General features: G+C 61.3%; 1 protein-coding gene across 2 annotated transcripts; it reads right to left on the bottom strand.

Moving 5' to 3' along the window:
• Positions 1–1281: 1281 nt before the first annotated feature.
• KIF5A (kinesin family member 5A) lies at positions 1282–19170 on the bottom strand. 2 transcript variants are annotated; one of them, XM_038752938.1, is made up of 29 exons: positions 19001–19170; positions 16317–16404; positions 16078–16151; positions 15174–15278; positions 14433–14481; positions 13964–14019; positions 13682–13769; positions 13424–13548; positions 12811–12915; positions 12326–12474; positions 11895–12043; positions 9067–9248; positions 8879–8947; positions 8556–8762; positions 8325–8471; positions 7501–7689; positions 7289–7406; positions 7017–7078; positions 6473–6582; positions 6228–6329; positions 5516–5576; positions 5216–5287; positions 4922–5026; positions 4328–4544; positions 3884–4049; positions 2937–3013; positions 2732–2759; positions 2311–2406; positions 1282–2112 (listed from the first exon to the last, which is right to left on the bottom strand). In XM_038752938.1, exons 1-28 carry the CDS (start codon positions 19127–19129, stop codon positions 2325–2327), a joined length of 3111 nt encoding a protein of 1036 aa, XP_038608866.1. In that variant the 5' UTR covers positions 19130–19170; the 3' UTR covers positions 1282–2112; positions 2311–2324. The 2 variants fall into 2 exon arrangements, with proteins under 2 accessions (XP_038608866.1, XP_038608867.1); XM_038752939.1 differs by having other exon boundaries at positions 6473–6579.
• Positions 19171–19238: the final 68 nt, after the last annotated feature.

Below are 19238 nucleotides of genomic sequence, written 5' to 3'. Positions count from 1 at the left end.
GGTGGTTTGTAGACCCACTTGGGCCGGGTGGGCATCCGAAGGAACTGGAACCGAAAGTCCTATTCTCCATCTTGGAGTTGTCAGGGGTAGGGGGGAAAGGCTCCAGGAGCACAGGCTCCATCGTGGGGCCGGCTGGGAGTGGGGGGTCGCTCACCGAGAAGGCTGTGGTCACAGCAAGGGTCACCGGCCCAAAATGAGGGCGAGAGGGGGATAGGGGAGGAGGCAACTCCCCTTGGAGAGCTGCATCTGGTGGCTTGGGGCTGAGGCCGCCCAGGGTGAGCGGGGGACATGTCCTAGACCAGGGAAAGGAGGTTCTGGATCTTTCCAGACCCGGGGCTCGAATATCATTGCCGTTTAACTCCTCAAGGAAGCACTGGTTATTTGTGCAGAGCCAGGGATGTCTGGTTCCAACACGGGAACCTCAGAGGGACTACTGGGGTGCGGGGCAGGGTGTTCCCTCGGGGAGCGGGACTGGCCAGCTGAACCCCAGGTGCTTCCCTTCCTGCCTCAGGTGCAGAGCAAGGGAGTCGTGGGCTGCGGGTAGCACGCTGAAGGCACGTTAAGAACGGTAACTACCACGACTGTGGCATTCAATCTGTGCACACTAGATACTAAACACTGTGCTGAGTGCTGGGGTAGGTAGAAAACAATCAGATGAGGAACAGTCCTGATCCCACCTGGACCTCTGGGTCTAAAAGGGAGGAAGAACAGGTTGTTTAATTCCCATTTTACAGATGGAAGAACCTGAGGCCCTGGGACGTTAAGTGATTGGCCCTAGGTCTCCACAGCAAAGAACCGAGGCCCAGAGAAGTTAAGCGATTGGCCCTAGGTCTCCCCAGCAGGCGAATGGTGGTACCCCCACCCCAATAATACGTGGCCCTGTGAAGCTAATCTAATGTCCCCCACCCACTGCCTCGAGTCTTTCCATTACAGCGTAAATTTCTTGCGGGCAAGGAATGTGTCTCTCCTTTGTTCTGACTTTCCCAAACACATAATAGAGGGCACCACAGCCAGTGGGTGCTTACTAAATGCTTCTACTCCGTCACCTTAATCCCTGGGGCCTCACCCCTCCCTGCCCCATGCATTTAGACACGTGTCAATACCTCATGACTTCCTTCTACCAGAATTTTTCTTTCGGGTCCACCACCCCCCCTAGGCTGTAAGGGCAGGGATGCCATCTCCTGACTATCACACTCTCCCAAGCACTTGGTACAGTGCTCCCCTGGCAGTAGGCACTCGATAAAAACTGCTGCTTGAATGAGTCACACTAGGACCACTGTGGTGATGGTAGCTGTGTATTTCAGTTATTTATGGCAACAGAGGCAGGGCCTAGGGGAGAGGGCCAGGGGCTCCTTTCCACTCGACATGCAACATTGCTGAGACACGTGAGGTCACCTCCCGCCCCTCTTCTTCCTCCTCCTCCTCCTTCTCCGAGAGGGTGGCTGCCAGGGCAGGGGGCACCAGTCCCCCCTTGGTCTTTTCCCTAGCTGCCCCACCACCTCGCCCCGGCCTCCAGCAGAAGGGAGTCCAGTGTCCAGGCTCTTCCCCCAGTCCCCGGGCCGGGAGCCCCCAAGTCAGAAGTCCTCAGGCCAGAAGCCGCCAGGCCAGGAGCCCCCAGGTCAGGAGCCCTCAGGCCAGGAGCTCCCTGCAAGGCCCCTTAGCACATCGGCATATCGCCGTGTGCAGTCTGTGGGGGAGCTTGGCAGGGGGGCAGAGGCTGAGTCTGGCTGTGCTGCTGTGTTCCCTTCTTGCAGCCAACAGTGTGGGAGGGGCAGAGAGAGGGCCAGCCTCAGCCCCCAGATTGGGGGAAGGGGACTAAGAGTGGACCGTCTCTAGACCTGGACATGGACACACACTAAACTTTGACTGGGGAATTGTCGGCCGCTTAGGGGGAGGGGGGCCGGAGCAGCAGCAGCAGCTTCGAGCAGCAGGACCAGGGAGGGGCCGGGGCCGGGGCAGGAGCCAGAGCCACCCGTAGTCCAGGCACAGCAGCAGCGAGTACAGGAGGGTGGGAGAGTCAGATCACAGGGAGCAGCATGCTGAGACACAGGATGGACGGAGAGACGGAAGGAAGGACGGACGGACGGCAGAGGCTTTGATCCCATTACGCCACTAGAGATAGGGCGGGGAGCAAGGGATGGCCGGTCTGAGTCCACAGCGCAGGCCTCCCTGGGCTGCAGACCTCCCTGGAGCTGTGCGGGCCCTAGCCCCACCCCACCCCAGGCCTCAGCCCCACCCCCAGGCCTCAGCTCCCCCCACCCCAGGCCTCAGCCCCACCCCTAGGGCTCAGCCGCCCCCCGATCCGGGCACCTGCTGGCCCGGCTCTAACTGGCCGCCGTCTCTGGCTGCTGCAATGGGAACAGCTTAGACTGGTCGTCGGCTTCACAGCCGCAGGGGAGGTCACTCCTGGGGGAGGGAAGGGGAAAGGTGCGAGTGAGACGACACCCCCACCCCCCTTCCCGCACTCTCCTACTCTAGGGAGACCCCCGGGCCTGACCCCATGCATGGGCCAGCCGCTCCCCCTCCTCCAGCTACAAATGTCCCGTCTGTCCCGTCAGACTGGCAGCCCCCTCTCAACCCTCCCCCCGCGAGGGCAGGGACCGTTTTCCCTCTTCTCTCGATCCCTTCCCGGGGTGAAGGTGAGGAGGGGCTGCGTGTCCGCCCTGTCCCTCCCATGAGGCTGGCAGCCCCTCGAGGACAGGACCAGCAGCCGGGACCCGAGCACGAGCACCTGTTGTCGTTGATGTCGGTGACATTTCCTGCAAGCCGGCGGCCCGGGGCGGGGAAACGAAACGGATTTCAGGAGGACCCTCTCCCCCCCCGCCCCCGCCTGACTTCCCCCGTCCGATCCCCCTCTCCCGCCGCCCCTCCCTCCCTCCCTCCCGGTCCTCCCCGGTTCCCTTGGACCCCCTTCCCCCCCGCCCCCTGGGCCGCACCGTTGTCCACGTGGAGCTGCTGGTGGGCGGCGGTGGCGCCTCCGCCTGCGCTCGGGCCACTGCAGGCCTTTCCGAAGCTGCGGGAGAGGGGGAGGGGGCTGCAGGGCGACCCTCCGCTCCTTCACGACCCTCCCGCACTACGAACGCCAGGACCCCGCCGGGGGCCCCCAGATCCCTCTCTCCCCCGCGGGAAAAGCGCGGCCTGCTGGATTGGGGGGCGGTGGGGAAGGGGGCAACGGGGAGATGGCGCTTTGGTCCGTCCCCCGGGGAGGAGGCTGGAGCCTGCGGGGTGGGAGCTGGGGCAGGAACAGGGCACCTGTAGATATGTTTGTACAGATTTATAACTCAATAATAATAATAATAATAATAATAATGGCATTTATTAAGCGCTTACTACGTGCCAAGCACTGTTTTAAGCACTGGGGAGGTATCAAGGTGATCAGGTTGTCCCACGGGGGGGGGGGGGCTCACAGTCTTCATCCCCATTTTACAGATATATGTTTGTACATATTTGTTTATTTATTTTACTTGTACATACGGGGGGCTCACAGTCTTCATCCCCATTTTACAGATGTATATATGTTTGTACATATTTGTTACTCTATTTATTTATTTATTTTACTTGTACATATCTATCCTATTTATTTTATTTTGCTAGTATGTTTGGTTTTGTTCTCTGTCTCCCCCTTTTAGACTGTGAGCCCAATGTCGGGTAGGGACTGTCTCTATATGTTGCCAATTTGGACTTCTCAAGCGCTTAGTACAGCGCTCTGCACACAGTAAGCGCTCAATAAATACGATTGATGATGATGATGATGATGGTACAGGCCGGGCTCTGGGGGCGGTGGCTGAGGGGTGGGGACGGGTGCCCGCCCTAGGAACCGGGGATGACATTCAGGGGAGGCGAGCCCACTCAGGGCGGGGCGAGGGGGGAACGGGGGACTCACTAGGAATCGACGGGGCCGGCGGCAGGAGCGGGGCCCGGCGGCGGGAGGAACAGGCCCTGGTAGCTCTGGAAGAGGCTGTTGGTGTAGCTGGCGCAGTCGGGGCTGCGGCTGCCGTACGGGTTGGTAGGCGACGCGGCCGGGTAGTGTCCGGGGCGAACGGGCTTGGCTGGGGCGGGGGAAAGAACAAGAGGCTGGAGAGGGGGGCCCGGCGCCCGCCCTAGGAGACCGGCCTTTCTCCCCTCCGCCAGGTCCGAGCCTCGCCCTCCCAACCCTCCGCAGCTGAGCCCATCGCCCCCGGCCCAGCCGAGGGCGCGGAGAGGCCGGAGACGGGAACGAGGGGGGACCGGAGGGGGTCCTCTCCCCGTCCCCCGTCCATCCCTCGTGGTGGCGGGCCCCTGCAACCCCGCTCCCGGGCCCGTTTTCCCGCGCCCCCGGCCTGCCCACCGATGTGGGCCGAGCGGCCCCGCTTGCCGGCGCTCTGGCAGCGCACGGCCTCCTTGATGCGGTCCACCTCCTGCTGGTAGCGGCGCTTGTCCTTGACGGCGCCCTCCTTGGCTTCCCTCAGTGCCCCCTCCAAGGCCCGAACGCGCTCAGCCGTAGCGCGAAGTCGTTTCTCCAGCTTCGGAAGCTCACAGCGCAGGTCTGCATTGTCACGGACCAGCTGCGGGGCGGGGGCGGACGGACCGGGGAGGGAAGGGCCGGTGATCATCATCATCATCATCATCATCAATCGTATTTATTGAGCGCTTACTATGTGCAGAGCACTGGACTAAGCGCTTGGGAAGTACAAATTGGCAACATCTAGAGACAGTCCCTACCCAACAGCGGGCTCACAGTCTAAAAGGGGGAGACAGAGAACAAAACCAAACAGACTAACAAAATAAAATAAATAGAATAGATATGTACAAGTAAAATAAATAAATAAATAAATAGAGTAATAAACATGTACAAACATATATACAGGACATATATACAGGATCAGGCCCCGCCGGCCGCCCCGGGCCCCCCGAGCCCCCCGCCGGGCCCCCAGCGCGGCACCTGCTTGTGAACTTTTGTAAGCTGCTCCAGGTTGTTCTCCAGAAAGGAGATCTTCTGTTTCTGGGAGTGGGGCCCCCCACTGTCTTCGGGTTCCAGCTCTGCGCTCTGGGGGCACCGCGGGGCCGGGAGGGACTGTTACCGCGGGAGGGGCCCCGCACGGGGCTGAGCGGGTGGGGTGGGGGTCTCGCACACTGTGGGAGGGGGGGCACCGCACGGGGCTAGACAGGGTGGGCGCGCATACTGCGGCAGAGGCACCGCGCACACCGCGGGAGGGGGGCCCAGGGAGCCACTCACTTTCTTGACTCGAGTCGTGACGTCTTGAACGAACAGTTTCCGCAGGTTGTGAAGGGTCTGGAGTTCCCGAGCCTGAGGAGAGAGGGGCGGACTGCCCTGGACCACCTCCCGCCCCCGCGGCTCCCGGAGCCCCCGGAGCCACCGAAGCCCCACCTCGTCTCCAGAGCCCGAGGGACACCGCTTCGTTGCCGCCCCGCGGGGCGACCCGGCTGGCTCGGACGGAAGGAAGAGCGGTCTGGAGAGCCGCGGGCTCCCCCCGTCACGCCACCCGGCTAGACCCCGGCGAACGCAGCCACTGACCACGGTCTCCTCCAGCCCTCTGAGGTCTTGCTGCGACTGTTCCTGCCGCTCGTACAGAAATCTGCCGGGGAGGGGAGAGGGCACCGTCAGCCGAGACCCCAGCCCCGCTCTCTGCCGGCAGGGATTCGAGGCTCAGGACTGGCAGCCCCGCACCCACAGACTCTCTCTCTCTCTCTCTCTCTCTCTCTCTCTCTCTCTCTCTCTCTCTCTTTCTCTCTCTCTCTCTCTCTCTCTCTCTCACACACACACACACACACACACAGCGCGACTGGCCCTACTGAGAGCTCACCTCCTCCAGGAGGCCTTCCCAGACTCAGCCCCTTCCTTCCTCTCCCCCTCGTCCCCCTCTCCATCCCCCCATCTTACCTCCTTCCCTTTCCCACAGCACCTGTATATATGTATATATGTTTGTACAGATTTATTACTCTATTTCTTTATCTTGTACATATCTATTCTATTTATTTTACTTTCAGTATGTTTGGTTTTGTTCTCCGTCTCCCCCTTCTAGACTGTGAGCCCACTGTTGGGTAGGGACTGTCTCTGTATGTTGCCGACTTGTACTTCCCAAGCGCTTAGTACAGTGCTCTGCACACAGTAAGCGCTCAATAAATACGATTGATTGATTGACTGGCCCCTGTCCAGGCCCTTGTGTGGGCCAAGCGTCCGGGTGCCGGGGATCAGGCCGGTGGCCGGGGGAGCGGGCGGGACTCACGTCAGCTCCTGCAGTTTGACGCTCTTGGCGCGCTCCTCGCTTTTCAGAGCCTCGTAGTCGGCCTGCAGCCGCTCCAGCTCCAACTGCAGTTTCTGGTTGAGGCTGCGGGGGGGTAGGGGCAGGGGCGGGGGGCTGCAGGGGAGACGCGGCGCCCCCGACTCCGCACCCTCCCCCCGCCCCTCGGGGCTGGGCTCCCCGTCCCCGCCGTCCCCGCCGCCCACCCGGGGCCCGGCCGGCTCCCTCACTCATTGAGTTCGTCGATGGTCTTCTGCTTCTCGTTGATCTCGTCCCGTAGCCGCGACAGCTGCCGGTGATGGGTCTCCCGCTGGGTCTCCATCTGCAGCTCCAGCACCTTCTGACACCCACCCGACGGCTCAGGACAGAGACACCCTACCCCCTCCCCGACCCCCGGACAGGACAGAGATCCACCCCCCCCCCACACCCCGACAGTTCAGGAGAGAGACCCCCCCCCCCACCTCGGACAGGGCAGGGGCCCTCCCCCAACTCCTTTGCCGGCTCAGGACAGAGACCCCTCCGGACGGGGCAGAGACATCCCGGCCCCTCTGCCCCATTCAGACAGGGAAAGGAGCCCCCCACCAACCTCTCTGCCGGCTTGGGACAGACAGCCCCCCGACACACAGGGCAGGGACCCCCCAGTCCTTCTGCGGACTCAGGACAGAGACCCTCATACAGGACAGGAATCCCCGCCCCGGACCCCTGGCTTAGGAGGCCAGAATCTCCCCGTTCCTACCTGCGCCCCCCCCCCCCCGACCCCCCAAGGCCCCGCACCTTCTCCTCTGAGTCCTGAGTGTCAGGTTCCTGGTCCTTCAGGTTCCCTTCGTGTACCGTTTCTGAGTGAGGGGAGAGGGGCCTGTCCAGACGTTTGACCGGCTGACCCCCACCCCTCCGCAGGAGGCGGACCAAGCCCACGCTGACCCTGCCAGCCGCAAGGCCAGGCGCTCGGGCAGCAGCGTGAGGAGGACGGGGCTACAGGTCTCCGGGACCCTGCTGGGCTCAGCCCCGGGGTCAGCCCACGGGTCCCCGACCCCTCCTCCGCTCACCTTGGGCCCGCAGCTTGGCCAGCGCGTCGCTCAGCGCGTCGTACGACTCCTCCAGGTGCCGCTTCTTCAGTTCCACCGTTTGCATGTACTCGGTCAGGGAGCGGATCTTCGCTTCGTGCTGCGGCCGGGAGGAGGAGCGGTCAGCGACTGCGGCCGCCACCTCCGGGCCCGGCCCGGTCCTCCCCCCTCGTCGGGCCTCGCCCCGCGCCGACCTGGGAGATGAGCAGCTGACAGGAGGACAGCTCGCGACTGGTCACTTCCATCTTGCGGTGACACTCCACCTGGAGACTCTCCAGCTGCCGGCACCGCTTCACCACCGACTTCACCTCCGACTTGATCTTGCTGATGTACAGGCGCGCCACAGTGAACTCTTCCTCGATGGCTCCGCTGATCTCCACCGGCTAGAGGCGGGGGGGCGGAGGACGGGATCCGAGGGGCAGGGGCCGGGGCCTCAGACACCCTGCCGCCCAAATCCGGTGGTGCCCCCTTCCCTCACCCCTCTACTCCTTCCGGTCAGCCGGCCTGCCCCCCGACCTCTGCGGATCTCTGAGCCGCCGATCTCCGACTGAGTGTCACCACCTAAGGGAGCGCGCTGACCGAGCGAGAAGGAAAGCTGCTGGCGCGCGTGTCTGAGCACTCGGGCTCCTCCATCCCCGCTAAGACTTTGAGCCTAATTCTGAGTATTTGTTGGAGGTGTGTTTTCATGTTTCAACACTCCTCGTGATGCTGGCTCCAATCCTTTCTCTTCACTTAATTTCTTGGATTGTGAGCCCCCCACCCCACCCCCCGCGCAAGGGCAGGGACTTTGTCTAACGTCCCCCCCCCCTGTATTCTCTCCCAGCGCTCAATACAGTGCTCTGCACACAGTACGCGCATAAGAAAATGCTCTGACTTCTACTAATGTAAGCTCAACTGAGCTCCCCGCCACCAAGGAGCCTTCCAAGATTGGCGCCGCCCAGGTGTGTGTGTGTGTGTGTGTGTGTGTGTGTGTGAGAGAGAGAGAGAGAGAGAGAGAGAGAGAGCGTGTCCGCCTCACCAGCTTGATCTCGCCGTTGCCCACGATGACGCTGAACTCGCTCAGATCCTTCATCAGCGCATTCAGCACCTCGGCCACTCGCTTCCGCTGATGCCCGCTGACCTCCTGCAGCCGCTGCAGCTCCGACTCCAGGGACAGCGTCGTGGCCTGCCCAGGGGCGGGCGGGCAATCAGCCGGGCCGGGGGCCGGGGGCCGCCCGGGGGCCGGGGCAGGAGCCGGCTCACTACTCACCACCTTCCTGGACAGCTCGTCAGCCAGCAGCTGGTTCTGCTGCGCCTTTTCGTCCACCTCCTGCGACTTGTGGTCGTAGTTGAGCGCCAGCTCCTCCAGGGCCTGCAGCACCTCCTTCACCTCCTCCTTGGCCGCCTCGCTTTCGGCCTGCAGGTGCCCCAGCTCCTGCTGCACCTTCTCGTGGTCCCCGCGGGTGGACACCAGCAGCTGGGGAGGGGGGGAGAGGGCGAACCTGGGGGACCCACCTTGCTTCGCAACCCTAGCCGGGGGGCGGGGGGGAGCGAGGCCCGGACTCCCGCTCCCCGTTGCCCGCTGCTCCTCACCTCCTCTTGGTCCAACATCTGCTGTTTGAGCTTCTCCATCAGCTGACTCTGCTGATTGATTTCATCGTCCTGAGGGCGGGGGTACAGTTTCGACCTTGCCTGTGCTTTCCCGTCCCGGCTGCCCCGTGTCCGCCCCTCCCCACCGCACCCCCCCCCCCAGCCCCCCGCGCCCCGCCGCCGGCGGCTACCTTGTCGTCTAGCTGCTTGCACAAGCTGCGGATTTCCTCCTCGTACTTGTGTTGCTCTTCGCGGGCCAGGCCGGTGGTGATGGAGGTGCCGGTAGTGGCGTTGTCGTTGACAGGCGTCTCTTCCCCGGTCTCGGGCCCGGCCGGCTCCGGCCCGAGCCGCTCCGTCTCCGGGACGCTCTCTCCTGGGGGGGTGGGGAGGGAGGGGCGGGGGGCGGCTCTACCTCAGGCCCCGGGGACGCGGGGTACCGGAGGCTGCGGGGACCGGCCATCTGCGCCCTAGACTCTCCGGCTTCTCCTCCTTCAGCCCACACCTGCCCGGATGGCCTCCCTGCAGCCTCGCTCCGTATCTCCTCCTCCCCAGAACCCACAAACGGCTCCATCTGCCGCCTCTGCGGCCCGCCCGCCGGCTTCCAAGCTGGCCGCACCTGCCTCCACCCCCCTCCTCAGCCCCTCCTCGTTCTCTGCGTTCCTCCTACGTCCCGGCTCTCACGCCCCTTCTCCGGCCTGGGCTTCCCTCGAACGACGAAAAATCCCCAGACCACAGCTCTCCAAACCTTCAAAGGTTTCCTAACCCCCACCACCTCTAGGAAGCTTTCCGAGACGGATAGACTGATTGATCACACGTGCTACTGACTGAATGATCGATTGGAGAATCACCTCCCACCTTCCACCTCAGCACTGGTGTTCTCCCTTCCTTCTGCACGGATCGATGGGCGTCCCGCACGATTCACGCCCGTCCCCTACTTCCCTAACTAGTGGCCCTAACTTCTCCTCCTAACTGCAAGGGGACTGCACCTCCCTCTGTCCCTCCCTCCCTCTTTCGACTGCAAGCTCCCGGGGTGGGGGTTAGGGGGCAGGACCTTAGATGTGTTTTCAATCAATCGATTGTATTTCTTGAGCGCTTATTGAGTGCAGAGCACTGTTAGAAGCACTCGGGAGAGTTCAGTGTTACAGAGTTGGTAGACATGTTTCCTGCCCACAAGGAGCTTACAGTCTAGAGAGGAAGGCAGGCATGAAAATAAATGATGGATATGGACATTAAGCGGTTAGTACAGTGCTCTGCACACAGTAAGCGCTCAATAAATACGATTAAATGAATGACATAAATGCCTAGGGGCTGAGGGTAGGGTGAATAACAAGGGCTTAAAGGGTGAAGATCCCAGTGCAAGGGCGATACAGAAGGGAGAGGGAGAAGGGGGAATGAGGGCTTAGTCGGGGAAGGCCTCTTGGAAGAAATGTGATTTAAATAAGTCTTTAAAGGTGGGAAGAGGGATCGTCTGGCGGATGTGAAGGGGAAGGACGTTCCAGGATGGAGGCAAGGCAGTGGCGAGGGATCGGCAGTGAGATAGAGGAGATTGAGCGGCGCTGGAGGAGCGAAGTGTGCAGACAGGATTGTAGTAGGAAATCAGGGAGGTGAGGTAGGAGGGGGCAAGGTGATTTTGTGCTTTAAAGCCAATGGTCAAGTGTTTCTGTTTGAAGCAGAGGTGGACGGGCAACCACTAGAGGTGTTTGAGGAGTGGGAAGACATGGACCGAATGGTTTTGTAGAAAAATGATCTGGGGAGCAGAGTGAAATGGGGAGAGACAGGAGGCAGAGAGGTTAGTAAGGAGGTCGGTGCAGTAATCAAGGCAGGTTAGGGTAAGTCCTTGGAAGAGCAGTAGTTTTGATGGAGAGGAAAAAAAGGTCGAATTTAGCGATGTTGTAAAGGTAGAAGTAACGGGACTTGGTGGCAGATTGAATATGTGGGTTGAATGAGCGCGATGAGTCGAAGATAATGCCGAGATTAAGGCATGAATCAGAGGATCGTGGTGCTATCTACAGTGATGGGAAAATCAGAGAAGGACAGGGTTCAGATGGGAACATGTGGAGTTGTGTTTGGGTCATGCTAAGTTTGAGTTGTCCGTGGTACATCCAAGTAGAAAGGTCCTGAAGGCCGGTGGAAGTACGAGACTATAGAGAAGGAGAGAGGTCAGAGATGGAGAGGCAGATTTGGGAATCGTCCATCTAGATGTGGTCACTGAAGCCGCGGGAGTGAATGAGTTCTCTAAGGGAGCGGGAATAGATGAAGAATAGAAGGGGACCCAGAACTGAGCCTTGGGGAAGCCTTAAAGTTAGAGGGTGGGAGGCAGAGGAACAGCCTGTGAAAGGGACTGAGGGGAGTAGCCAAAGGGATAGGAGGGGAACTAGGAGAAGACAGGCGCAGTAAAGCCAAGGTGGGATAATGTTTCCAGGAGAAGTGGGGGCTGGTCCACCGAGTCGAAGGCAGCTGAGAGGTTCGAGGAAGACTGGGATGAAATAGAGGCTGTTGGATTTGGTAAGAAGGAGGCCATTAATGACCTTTGAGAGGACAGTTTCCAGGTAGTGAAGGAGGCAGAAAGTAGACTGGAGTGGCTCAGGGAGAGAGTTGGAGAAGAAGAGGAGGCAGCAGGGCCAGATAACATGATCAGGAGTTTGGAGTGGAACGGCAGGAGGGAGATGGGGTGAAAACTGGAGAGAGCCTTGTGGTCAAGGTGGGGTGTTTTTAGGATGGGGAGACATGACCATGTTTGAAAGCAGCGGGGAAGAAGCCATTGGAAGTGAACAGTTGAAGATGGCGGTCAGGGAGGGAGCAAGTCTCTTGGCATGGTGCTAAGGGATGGGGACGAGGTGCAGATAGAGGGGATGGATTTTGAGAGGAGGCAGGTGAGGAGTTAGAAGGAAGCCTAGTTTTGTTTTACCTGGATTAAGCTTTCCTGAGTATATAAGTGGGGCCCAATAATGCCACTGAAGGCTCGATGGAGGCCCCAGCCTCCGGAGACCCCAGCTTCCAGAGACCCCAGCCCCCTTACCATTGCGCCAACGGGCCAGCTCTGCCTCCAACTTCAGGATGGTCTCCTTCTGCGCCTTGTTCCGCTCCTTCTCCTTCTCGTATTTCTTCTTCCACTGCTCGGCCGTCAGTTCCAGATTCACGGAAGCAGTGTTCTTGATGGTCTTGGCCCTGAGGAGCAGGGAGGGCGCTGGAACGGGGGGCGGGGGGGGGGGGCTGGAGCTGGGGCAGAGGGCCTGGAGCCAACTTGTACTTCCCAAGCGCTTAGTACAGTGCTCTGCACACAGTAAGCGCTCAATAAATACGATTGAATGAATGAATGGAGCGGGGACGCGGGGGTGGGCTGATCGAGGCGGGGGCGGGCCGAGGGACCGGGGACGGGGCTGACCGGTGGACAGGGATGATCGGGGCAGGAGGCGGCACAGGGTGTGGGGGCGGGGCCGGGGGCCGCACCGCTGTCCGAACATGAGCGTGGACTTGGTCTCCGCGTCGTTGTAGCTGGACGGAGAGCAGCAGATGAACATAGTTGTCCGGCAGTTCCCCCCGAGCGAGTCCTGGAGGATCCGCGTCATCTTGCTGTCGCGATAGGGCACGTAGCTTTTCTGTGTCCGGAGAGAGGGGTGGGAGCTGGGCCGCATTGGAAGGGCCGGGTGGAGGGGAGAGAAGATGGGCAAGGAGGATGGGGGGGACCTGGGCAGTGGGAATGGGGAACCCGGGTGGAGGGGATGGGCGGCCTGGGTGGAGGGATGAGGGGGTCTGGGTGGAGGGGATGGGGGGCGGGCATGTAGGGGGCAGTGGATGGACATGTGGGGAGTTGGGGGGACGGGGATGGGGACGGAATCGGGGTCCCGGGGTGCTGGGACAGAGGAGAGGAGGGAGGAGCGAGGGGAGGGCGTCGGGGAGGCGGGGGCTCGTCTGCAGGGGATGCCGTGACTCACGGTGCCCTCCGCCAGCGCGGAGATGACGTTCCCCAGGGCGGACAGAGACTTGTTAATGTTCTTGGCCTCGTCCAGCACGGCCCCCTCGGCCCCGGTCTTGCTCACCTGCGGGGATGGGGAAAAGTGGGGGCGGAGAGTGGGCGGGGGAAGGGAGGGACCGGGGAAGATAATAATAATAATAATAATAGCATTTATTAAGCGCTTGCTATGTGCAAAGCACTGTTCTAAGCGCTGGGGAGGTTACCAGGTGATGAGGTTGTCCCACGGGGTACTCACAGTCTTAACCCCCATTTTACAGATGAGGGAACTGAGGCCCAGAGAAGTTAAGTGACTTGCCCAAAGTCACACAGCTGATAAGTGGCGGAGCTGAGATTTGAACCCATGACCTCCGACTCCAAAGCCCGTGCTCTTTCCACTGAGCCAAGCTGATGGGGGGAGAGGGCAGTGAGGATGGGAGGGGGCACGGGGCGTGGTTACGCCGGCGTCTATCAGGGGAAGGGGCGAGGGGGCGTGGAATGGACCCGGGCAGACGCAGGCCGGAAGGGTTGGGGGGTCGGGGGGGGGATCTGCGCTGGGCCCTCCCCCGGGGGCCGGCCTTCCCAGTCCCGGGCACCTTCTCGCTGCCCGCCAGGTCCACCAGGTAGAGCTTCCCGCTGAGCTTCTGCTCCGTCTCCACGTTCTCCTGTTTGATGTTGATGAGGAAGATGCTGTGGCTGCGAGAGCTGTGCTCGTTCATGTCTGCGCACAGAAACACCCGGGTCACGGCGGCCGTGCCCCTGCCTCCAAGGTCCCCAGGCCGGGTCACTGCTGCCATACCCTCGCCTCCGCCCTCCCCCAGGCCCGGGTCACCGCGGCCCGCCCCTGTGCTCACTGGTGACGGCCACGTGTCGGTTTGACTTCCCCTCATCGATCACGTCGAGAATCTCCTCGGGGCTGGAGACGAAGCGCTCGGTGCAGCCCTGCGGGACGGGGTGGGGGTGGGGGATGCGGGGCGGGGGCCCCAGTTAGCGCTAACCTCTTCGCCACCGTCCGGTTTCCCCACCGCTCCCCTCCCCTCCCCCGGCCTGTCCTTGCCACAGCCCCTCACCGCTTCACCACCCCAAGATCCCCCCCATCCCCCGGCTTCACTTCACCCCAGCACATCCCCACGTACCTTGACAAACGGGACCCGGTTTTTGTCCTCGTGTACAGACAAGTTTGTCTTAGTCACTAGAAGATGGAGAAGGGTCAGGGGTCAAGGGCAGGGGGAGCCTCTGTCCAGCCTCTGGGCCTGTGGCTAAGCCCGGCCTTCGCGCCTATCTCTCCCGAGAAGACACGTGTGTGTATGTGTGTGTGTGTGTGTGTGTGTGTGTCCCACCCCACCCACCGAGGGTCTGCCCCTCCCAAACGCCAAAGTTCTGCCCCCGTCTGTTGTCTGATAGTCCCCCTGCCTCAAGTCTCAATTTCTGCCCCCACCTAGGCAGGGCCCCCTCCCCTGGCACATCACCCGGCCCCCAGCCCAAACCTCTCTCTCCTCTAGGCTGGACGCCCGGAACCCCGCCCTGCCTCCACCCTTCCCGCAGGTGACTCGGGGAAGAGTCTGAGTCCCTCCGGCTTGGACAAGGATTGATTCCTGGACTCACCATCTAGCAGGTCACGGATTTTGTCCAGATAAATCTCAAAGTATGAAACCTGAGGGGGGAAAGAGCCGCATTAGTCCCCCGACATCCAGCAGTTCCTGCTTGGTTCTAGCTAGGGGGCGGGGATGGGGGTCCCTAAACCCCAAACCCAAGCCCTAGGATCCCTCTGAGTCTTCTTTCCATATGCCCCCATGATGTATTGGGGTCGAATGGGGTGATGGGGAGTTGAGGGGGGGGGATTCCGGGTCCCCCGGGGGTGGGATGGGGGGCACGCGAAGCTGTGGTGAGTCTCTAAGAGAACCAGGGGCCACTGGGGGCTAGAGAGGTGCTGCAGGTCTGGGGCCATGGGACACTATGGGGGAGTCCCCTGTGGTCCTAGGGAGTGATGGGAACCTATAAAAGATCTAAGGAGTCCTGGGGAGGCATCCGGGGGCGGGGGGGGGAGGTGTTGTGAGGAACCGTGGGTTTCTCAAGGGGTCATGGGGAATTGTGAAAACTCCCGAGGAGTCGTGGGAATCTGTGGGAGATGAGGGAGCCATGAGGGGTCTGAGGGAGTCCTTGAAGGGTTCTGGGTGTTGTGAGGAGCCATGGAAAAACCCCAGGGAGTCTTGGGGACCCACAAGTGGTGCCGGGGGGCGGTGGTGTCCAGGGAGGTTGCGAGGAAATGGAAAGGGTTATGGGGTGCCATAGGGAGATGGAAGGGGGCCCGGAGAACCCTGAGTGGGTCACGGGGAGGAGTCGGACCTTGATGTGAAACTCGAGGTTTTCATCCATGGCATAGATGTGGTTGAATATGTCGCGGGCAATCCGTGGGATAATTCCCATCAGCTGGGGGTCGTGCAGCTTGCCCTGGGGATCACAGGGGTCACCGGAGTCACCAGTGGAGAAGTGGTCACTCTCGACTGCAACCAGAGCCTTGGACCAGTTCTTAACCTCACTGATCTCCTACTAGAATATAGCCTGCACGCTTCACCCCTCCAGCACCAACCGGCTCACTGGGCTTCCATCTCATCTCTCTTCCCATCCATCCCTTGCTCACATCCTCCTTCCGACCTGGAACTCCCTCCCCCTTCATATACGACAGTCCACCACTCCCCCCCACCTTCAATGCCCGCCTAAAGTCATATCTCCTCCAAGAAAGCCCTCCCTGACTAACCTCTCTTTTTTCCAACCCTCCCTTCTGCATCACCTATGCATTTGCATTTAAGCATTTGATAACCACCCCCACCCTCAGTCCCACTGCATTTACGACCATATCATTTTACCCTGCCATTTCCCTTATTTGTAATTTATCTTGAAGTCCCCTGTTGACTGTAAGCTCCTAGTGGGCAGGGATCGTGTCTACTAACTCGGTAGTGCTGTACTCTCCCAAGAGCTTAATAATAATGATGGCATTTGTAAAGCACTTACTATGTGCAAAGCACTGTTCTAAGCGCTGGATACAGTGTTCTGCCCACAGTAAGTGCTCAATAGGTACCATGGATCGACTGATTGATTGACTGACTGAAGATGGAACTCCGCTAAGCGGGGAGGAGGGAAACAGGAAAGTTGGGAGTCGGGGGAGCCGGAAGCAAGGAAGCACATAGGGATGGGGGAGGCTGTGTGCCTGCCCTTCCCCACTAAGGAGACTACGCCCCGCGGGCCTCACCTCCATGGTGTGGGTCTTCCCTGATGACGTTTGTCCGTACGCGAAGATGGTGCCATTGTAGCCGGCCAAGACATCTGGGAAGCAGAGATCGGGCAGGGTCAAAGGGGAAAAGGCAGGACTGGGGTGGGGGGCAGCTAGTGGGGGGTCGCGGGGAGAAAGTCGGGCAAGAAGAGAGCTCACGCTGAACCCCCAACTCGAACCCCCTTTAACAAGGCGGAGGCCTGCGCTCCCCCCATCACCTTTGACGATCTGCATTGCACATGCGTGGTACACCTGCTCCTGGGTCGTGTTCGGAGGGAACACACGGTCGAACACATACGGTTTCCCCTGGGGGGCGAGAGGGGGAGCGGGTCAGAGAGGGGAGCACGGTCTCTCTCCCTCCGGATAGAGAAAGATGGAGGAGGGCCACCGGGGATGATTAATCCATAGTGAAAACGCCTCTCCCTCTGTCTTCATCAAGGTCATCCCACCCCCCCGCCCGCCATTGGGGTGCCCCGGATAATCCCCGACACTTGGATCCCCAGAGCCCCCCCCCCCCCCAGCTCCCCATCCCCGCAGAGGAGAGGCAGGGCCTCCGGCTCCCCATCCCCTTGTCCCCGGGCCATCAGGAAATCCTTGCGGAGGTCCCCCCCATGCCCCGCGCCCTCTCCGCCCCGAAGCCGGGGTCTTCTCCCTCCCCTGACCAAAGCAGGGGTAGGGGTCGGCCCTACCCGTCACGGGAAGAAAGGGAGGGAGGGGCAGAAGAGGAAGACTAATGGGGGGCGAGAGCAGGCAGAGTCCGTCACCATGGCAACGCCCCTAGGGACCGTCTCCTTGGTAACATCGGGAGATACGGGCCCAGAGGTTACCCCCTCCCCCAATGCCCCGTGAGGTTCCTGGCTCCTGCTTTGCCTGCTCGCCCCCTCTCCTCCAGCCCCCTTCCCTTCCGACTCTCCCCTGCTCCTTCTCCTGGTCGAGGCCCGGGATACCCTGTTGTTTCCACCCGCTGCGGATATAACCCAAGACACCGTCTTGGACGCCCAGCGACCCTCCGCCCCATCGCCCGAGCAAAGATCCTGCGTTCATGGAATCTCCCCAAAAGGACACACCTGCCCGGGACCCTGGGGACTGCGGGGTGGCGGGTGGACGGCCTCCTACGCCACCAGCCCCGCCGTGGGACACACACAGACCTTGTCACACATTCGGGTGGACACGCACAAACACACAAACACGGGCGCAGACAGACACAGCTGGACCCAGCAGAGCCAAACGCACACTCACACACACACACACACACAGAGAAAAACACACACATATACACACATACATACACACACGGCCCCACCCGACCCGATCCGGAGACAGTGAACCAGGGTGACCCAGAATGTCGGCCTCGGAATGGTTCCCCTATCCTCCCATAAGGATGGAGCCCGGGGACAGGGGATAGGGGTGTGGGGTGCAGGGGATAGGGGGTGTGGGGTGCAGCGAGTTGTTGGAATTAGAGGTGGAAAGACAAATCCTGACCTCAGCTTTGGGGAGCCCCGGTCTGGGTCTCCGGCCTCCCGATTCCCCCTCCCAAGTCCCAGGGGCCTTGCTGCCGGGGAGAGGGGTCGCCGAGGGCTAAGGGGGTCCAGACCCAGACCAGAGCGCCTTCCCCTGCCCCTCCTTCCCTCCCTCCCCGCCCCTCGCCCGGAGTCCCGGGGCGGGGCGGAGTCGCGGCTGCACCACTGGGGAGGGGCCGCCGCGCTGCAGCCTTCTTCTTGAAGGGTCCCTTCAAGGCCCTACTGAGAGCTCACCTCCTCCAGGAGGCCTTCCCAGACTGAGCCCCTTCCTTCCTCTCCCCCTCGTCCCCCTCTCCATCCCTCCATCTTACCTCCTTCCCTTCCCCACAGCACCTGTATATATGTATGTACATACTTATTACTCTATTTTACTTGTACACATCTATTCTATTTATTTTATTTTGTTAGTATGTTTGGTTTTGTTCTCTGTCCCCCCCTTTTAGACTGCGAGCCCACTGTTGGGTAGGGACTGTCTCTCTATGTTGCCATCTTGTACTTCCCAAGGGCTTAGTCCAGTGCTCTGCACATAGTAAGTGCTCAATAAATACAATTGATGATGATGATGATGACTGTCTCTCTATGTTGCCATCTTGTACTTCCCAAGCGCTTAGTCCAGTGCTCTGCACACAGTAAGCGCTCAATAAATACGATTGACTGAAGGGTCGCTCTTGGCGGGGTGCGGATGGGGAAGGGGGAGATGGAGATGGGGAGGGGGAAGGGCCGCAGTGCTGAGGAGGTAGGAGAGGAGGGCCTGTCGGAGCCTTCGGACCTGGTCCCCAAACTCGGCCAGCCCTGTTCACAGAGGGACACCCCACAATTGCAATGGATGGGGGTGGGGGTGGGGGGGGAGGCGGCCCCGACGACGACTGCTGCGGGAGGCGGGGAAGGGGCCAGGCTCTAGCCAGGCGTTCCCGGTAAGCGGGGAGGCTGCGGATGCGGGGAGCGGACGGACCCACCGAGTCCCCCGTCGAGGTGGGGCCGGGTCTGGTGCAGAGTGTGTGCGTGTGTGTGTGTGTGTGTGTGTGTGTGTGTGTGTGTGTGTGTGAGTGTGAGTGTGTGTCAGAGCGAGGAAATGGACAGACCCCCGGGCCAGGTTTGCTGCAGTGTCGCGGGAGGGTGGGGGTGGGCGTGGTGGGACAGACAGATGGACGCAGGGCGGGGCTGCCAGGCAGAAGGACAGAAGGACGGACGGACGGACAGAAGGCAGGCGAATGGAAGGACGGGGAAGGGGTCGGGGGCGGACAGGGAGATGGACGGACAGAAGGGCGGACCGGGGCGGGTAGACGAGTAGATGGACGGTGACTGCGGCCGGGGCGGGGGCGGGGATCGCGGAACACGGACGGACGGAAGGACGGACGGACGGACGGATCCAGGCCACTCACCCCAACGATGACGCTGTCTCCGCCCTGGAATAGAGGCAGGAATTTATCTCCGCGCAGCGTCTCCGCCTGGTTCAGGGGGCGGAAACGGCACAAAACCTTGATGCTGCATTCGTTGTGCGTCTCGGCCATGCCGGGGCCGGGGAGCGGCGGGCACCGGGGAGCGGCGGGCACCGGGCACGGCGGGCACCGGGGATGGCGGGCCGGGGCGCGGGGGCGGCGGGCGGGCTCGGTCCCCGGC

This window comes from Tachyglossus aculeatus, chromosome 10 (assembly GCF_015852505.1).
Source record: "Tachyglossus aculeatus isolate mTacAcu1 chromosome 10, mTacAcu1.pri, whole genome shotgun sequence".
NCBI classification, from domain to species: domain Eukaryota; kingdom Metazoa; phylum Chordata; class Mammalia; order Monotremata; family Tachyglossidae; genus Tachyglossus; species Tachyglossus aculeatus.
The sequence above is the reverse complement of the archived record's forward strand: the minus strand, read 5'-3'. Positions and strand labels throughout refer to the sequence as shown.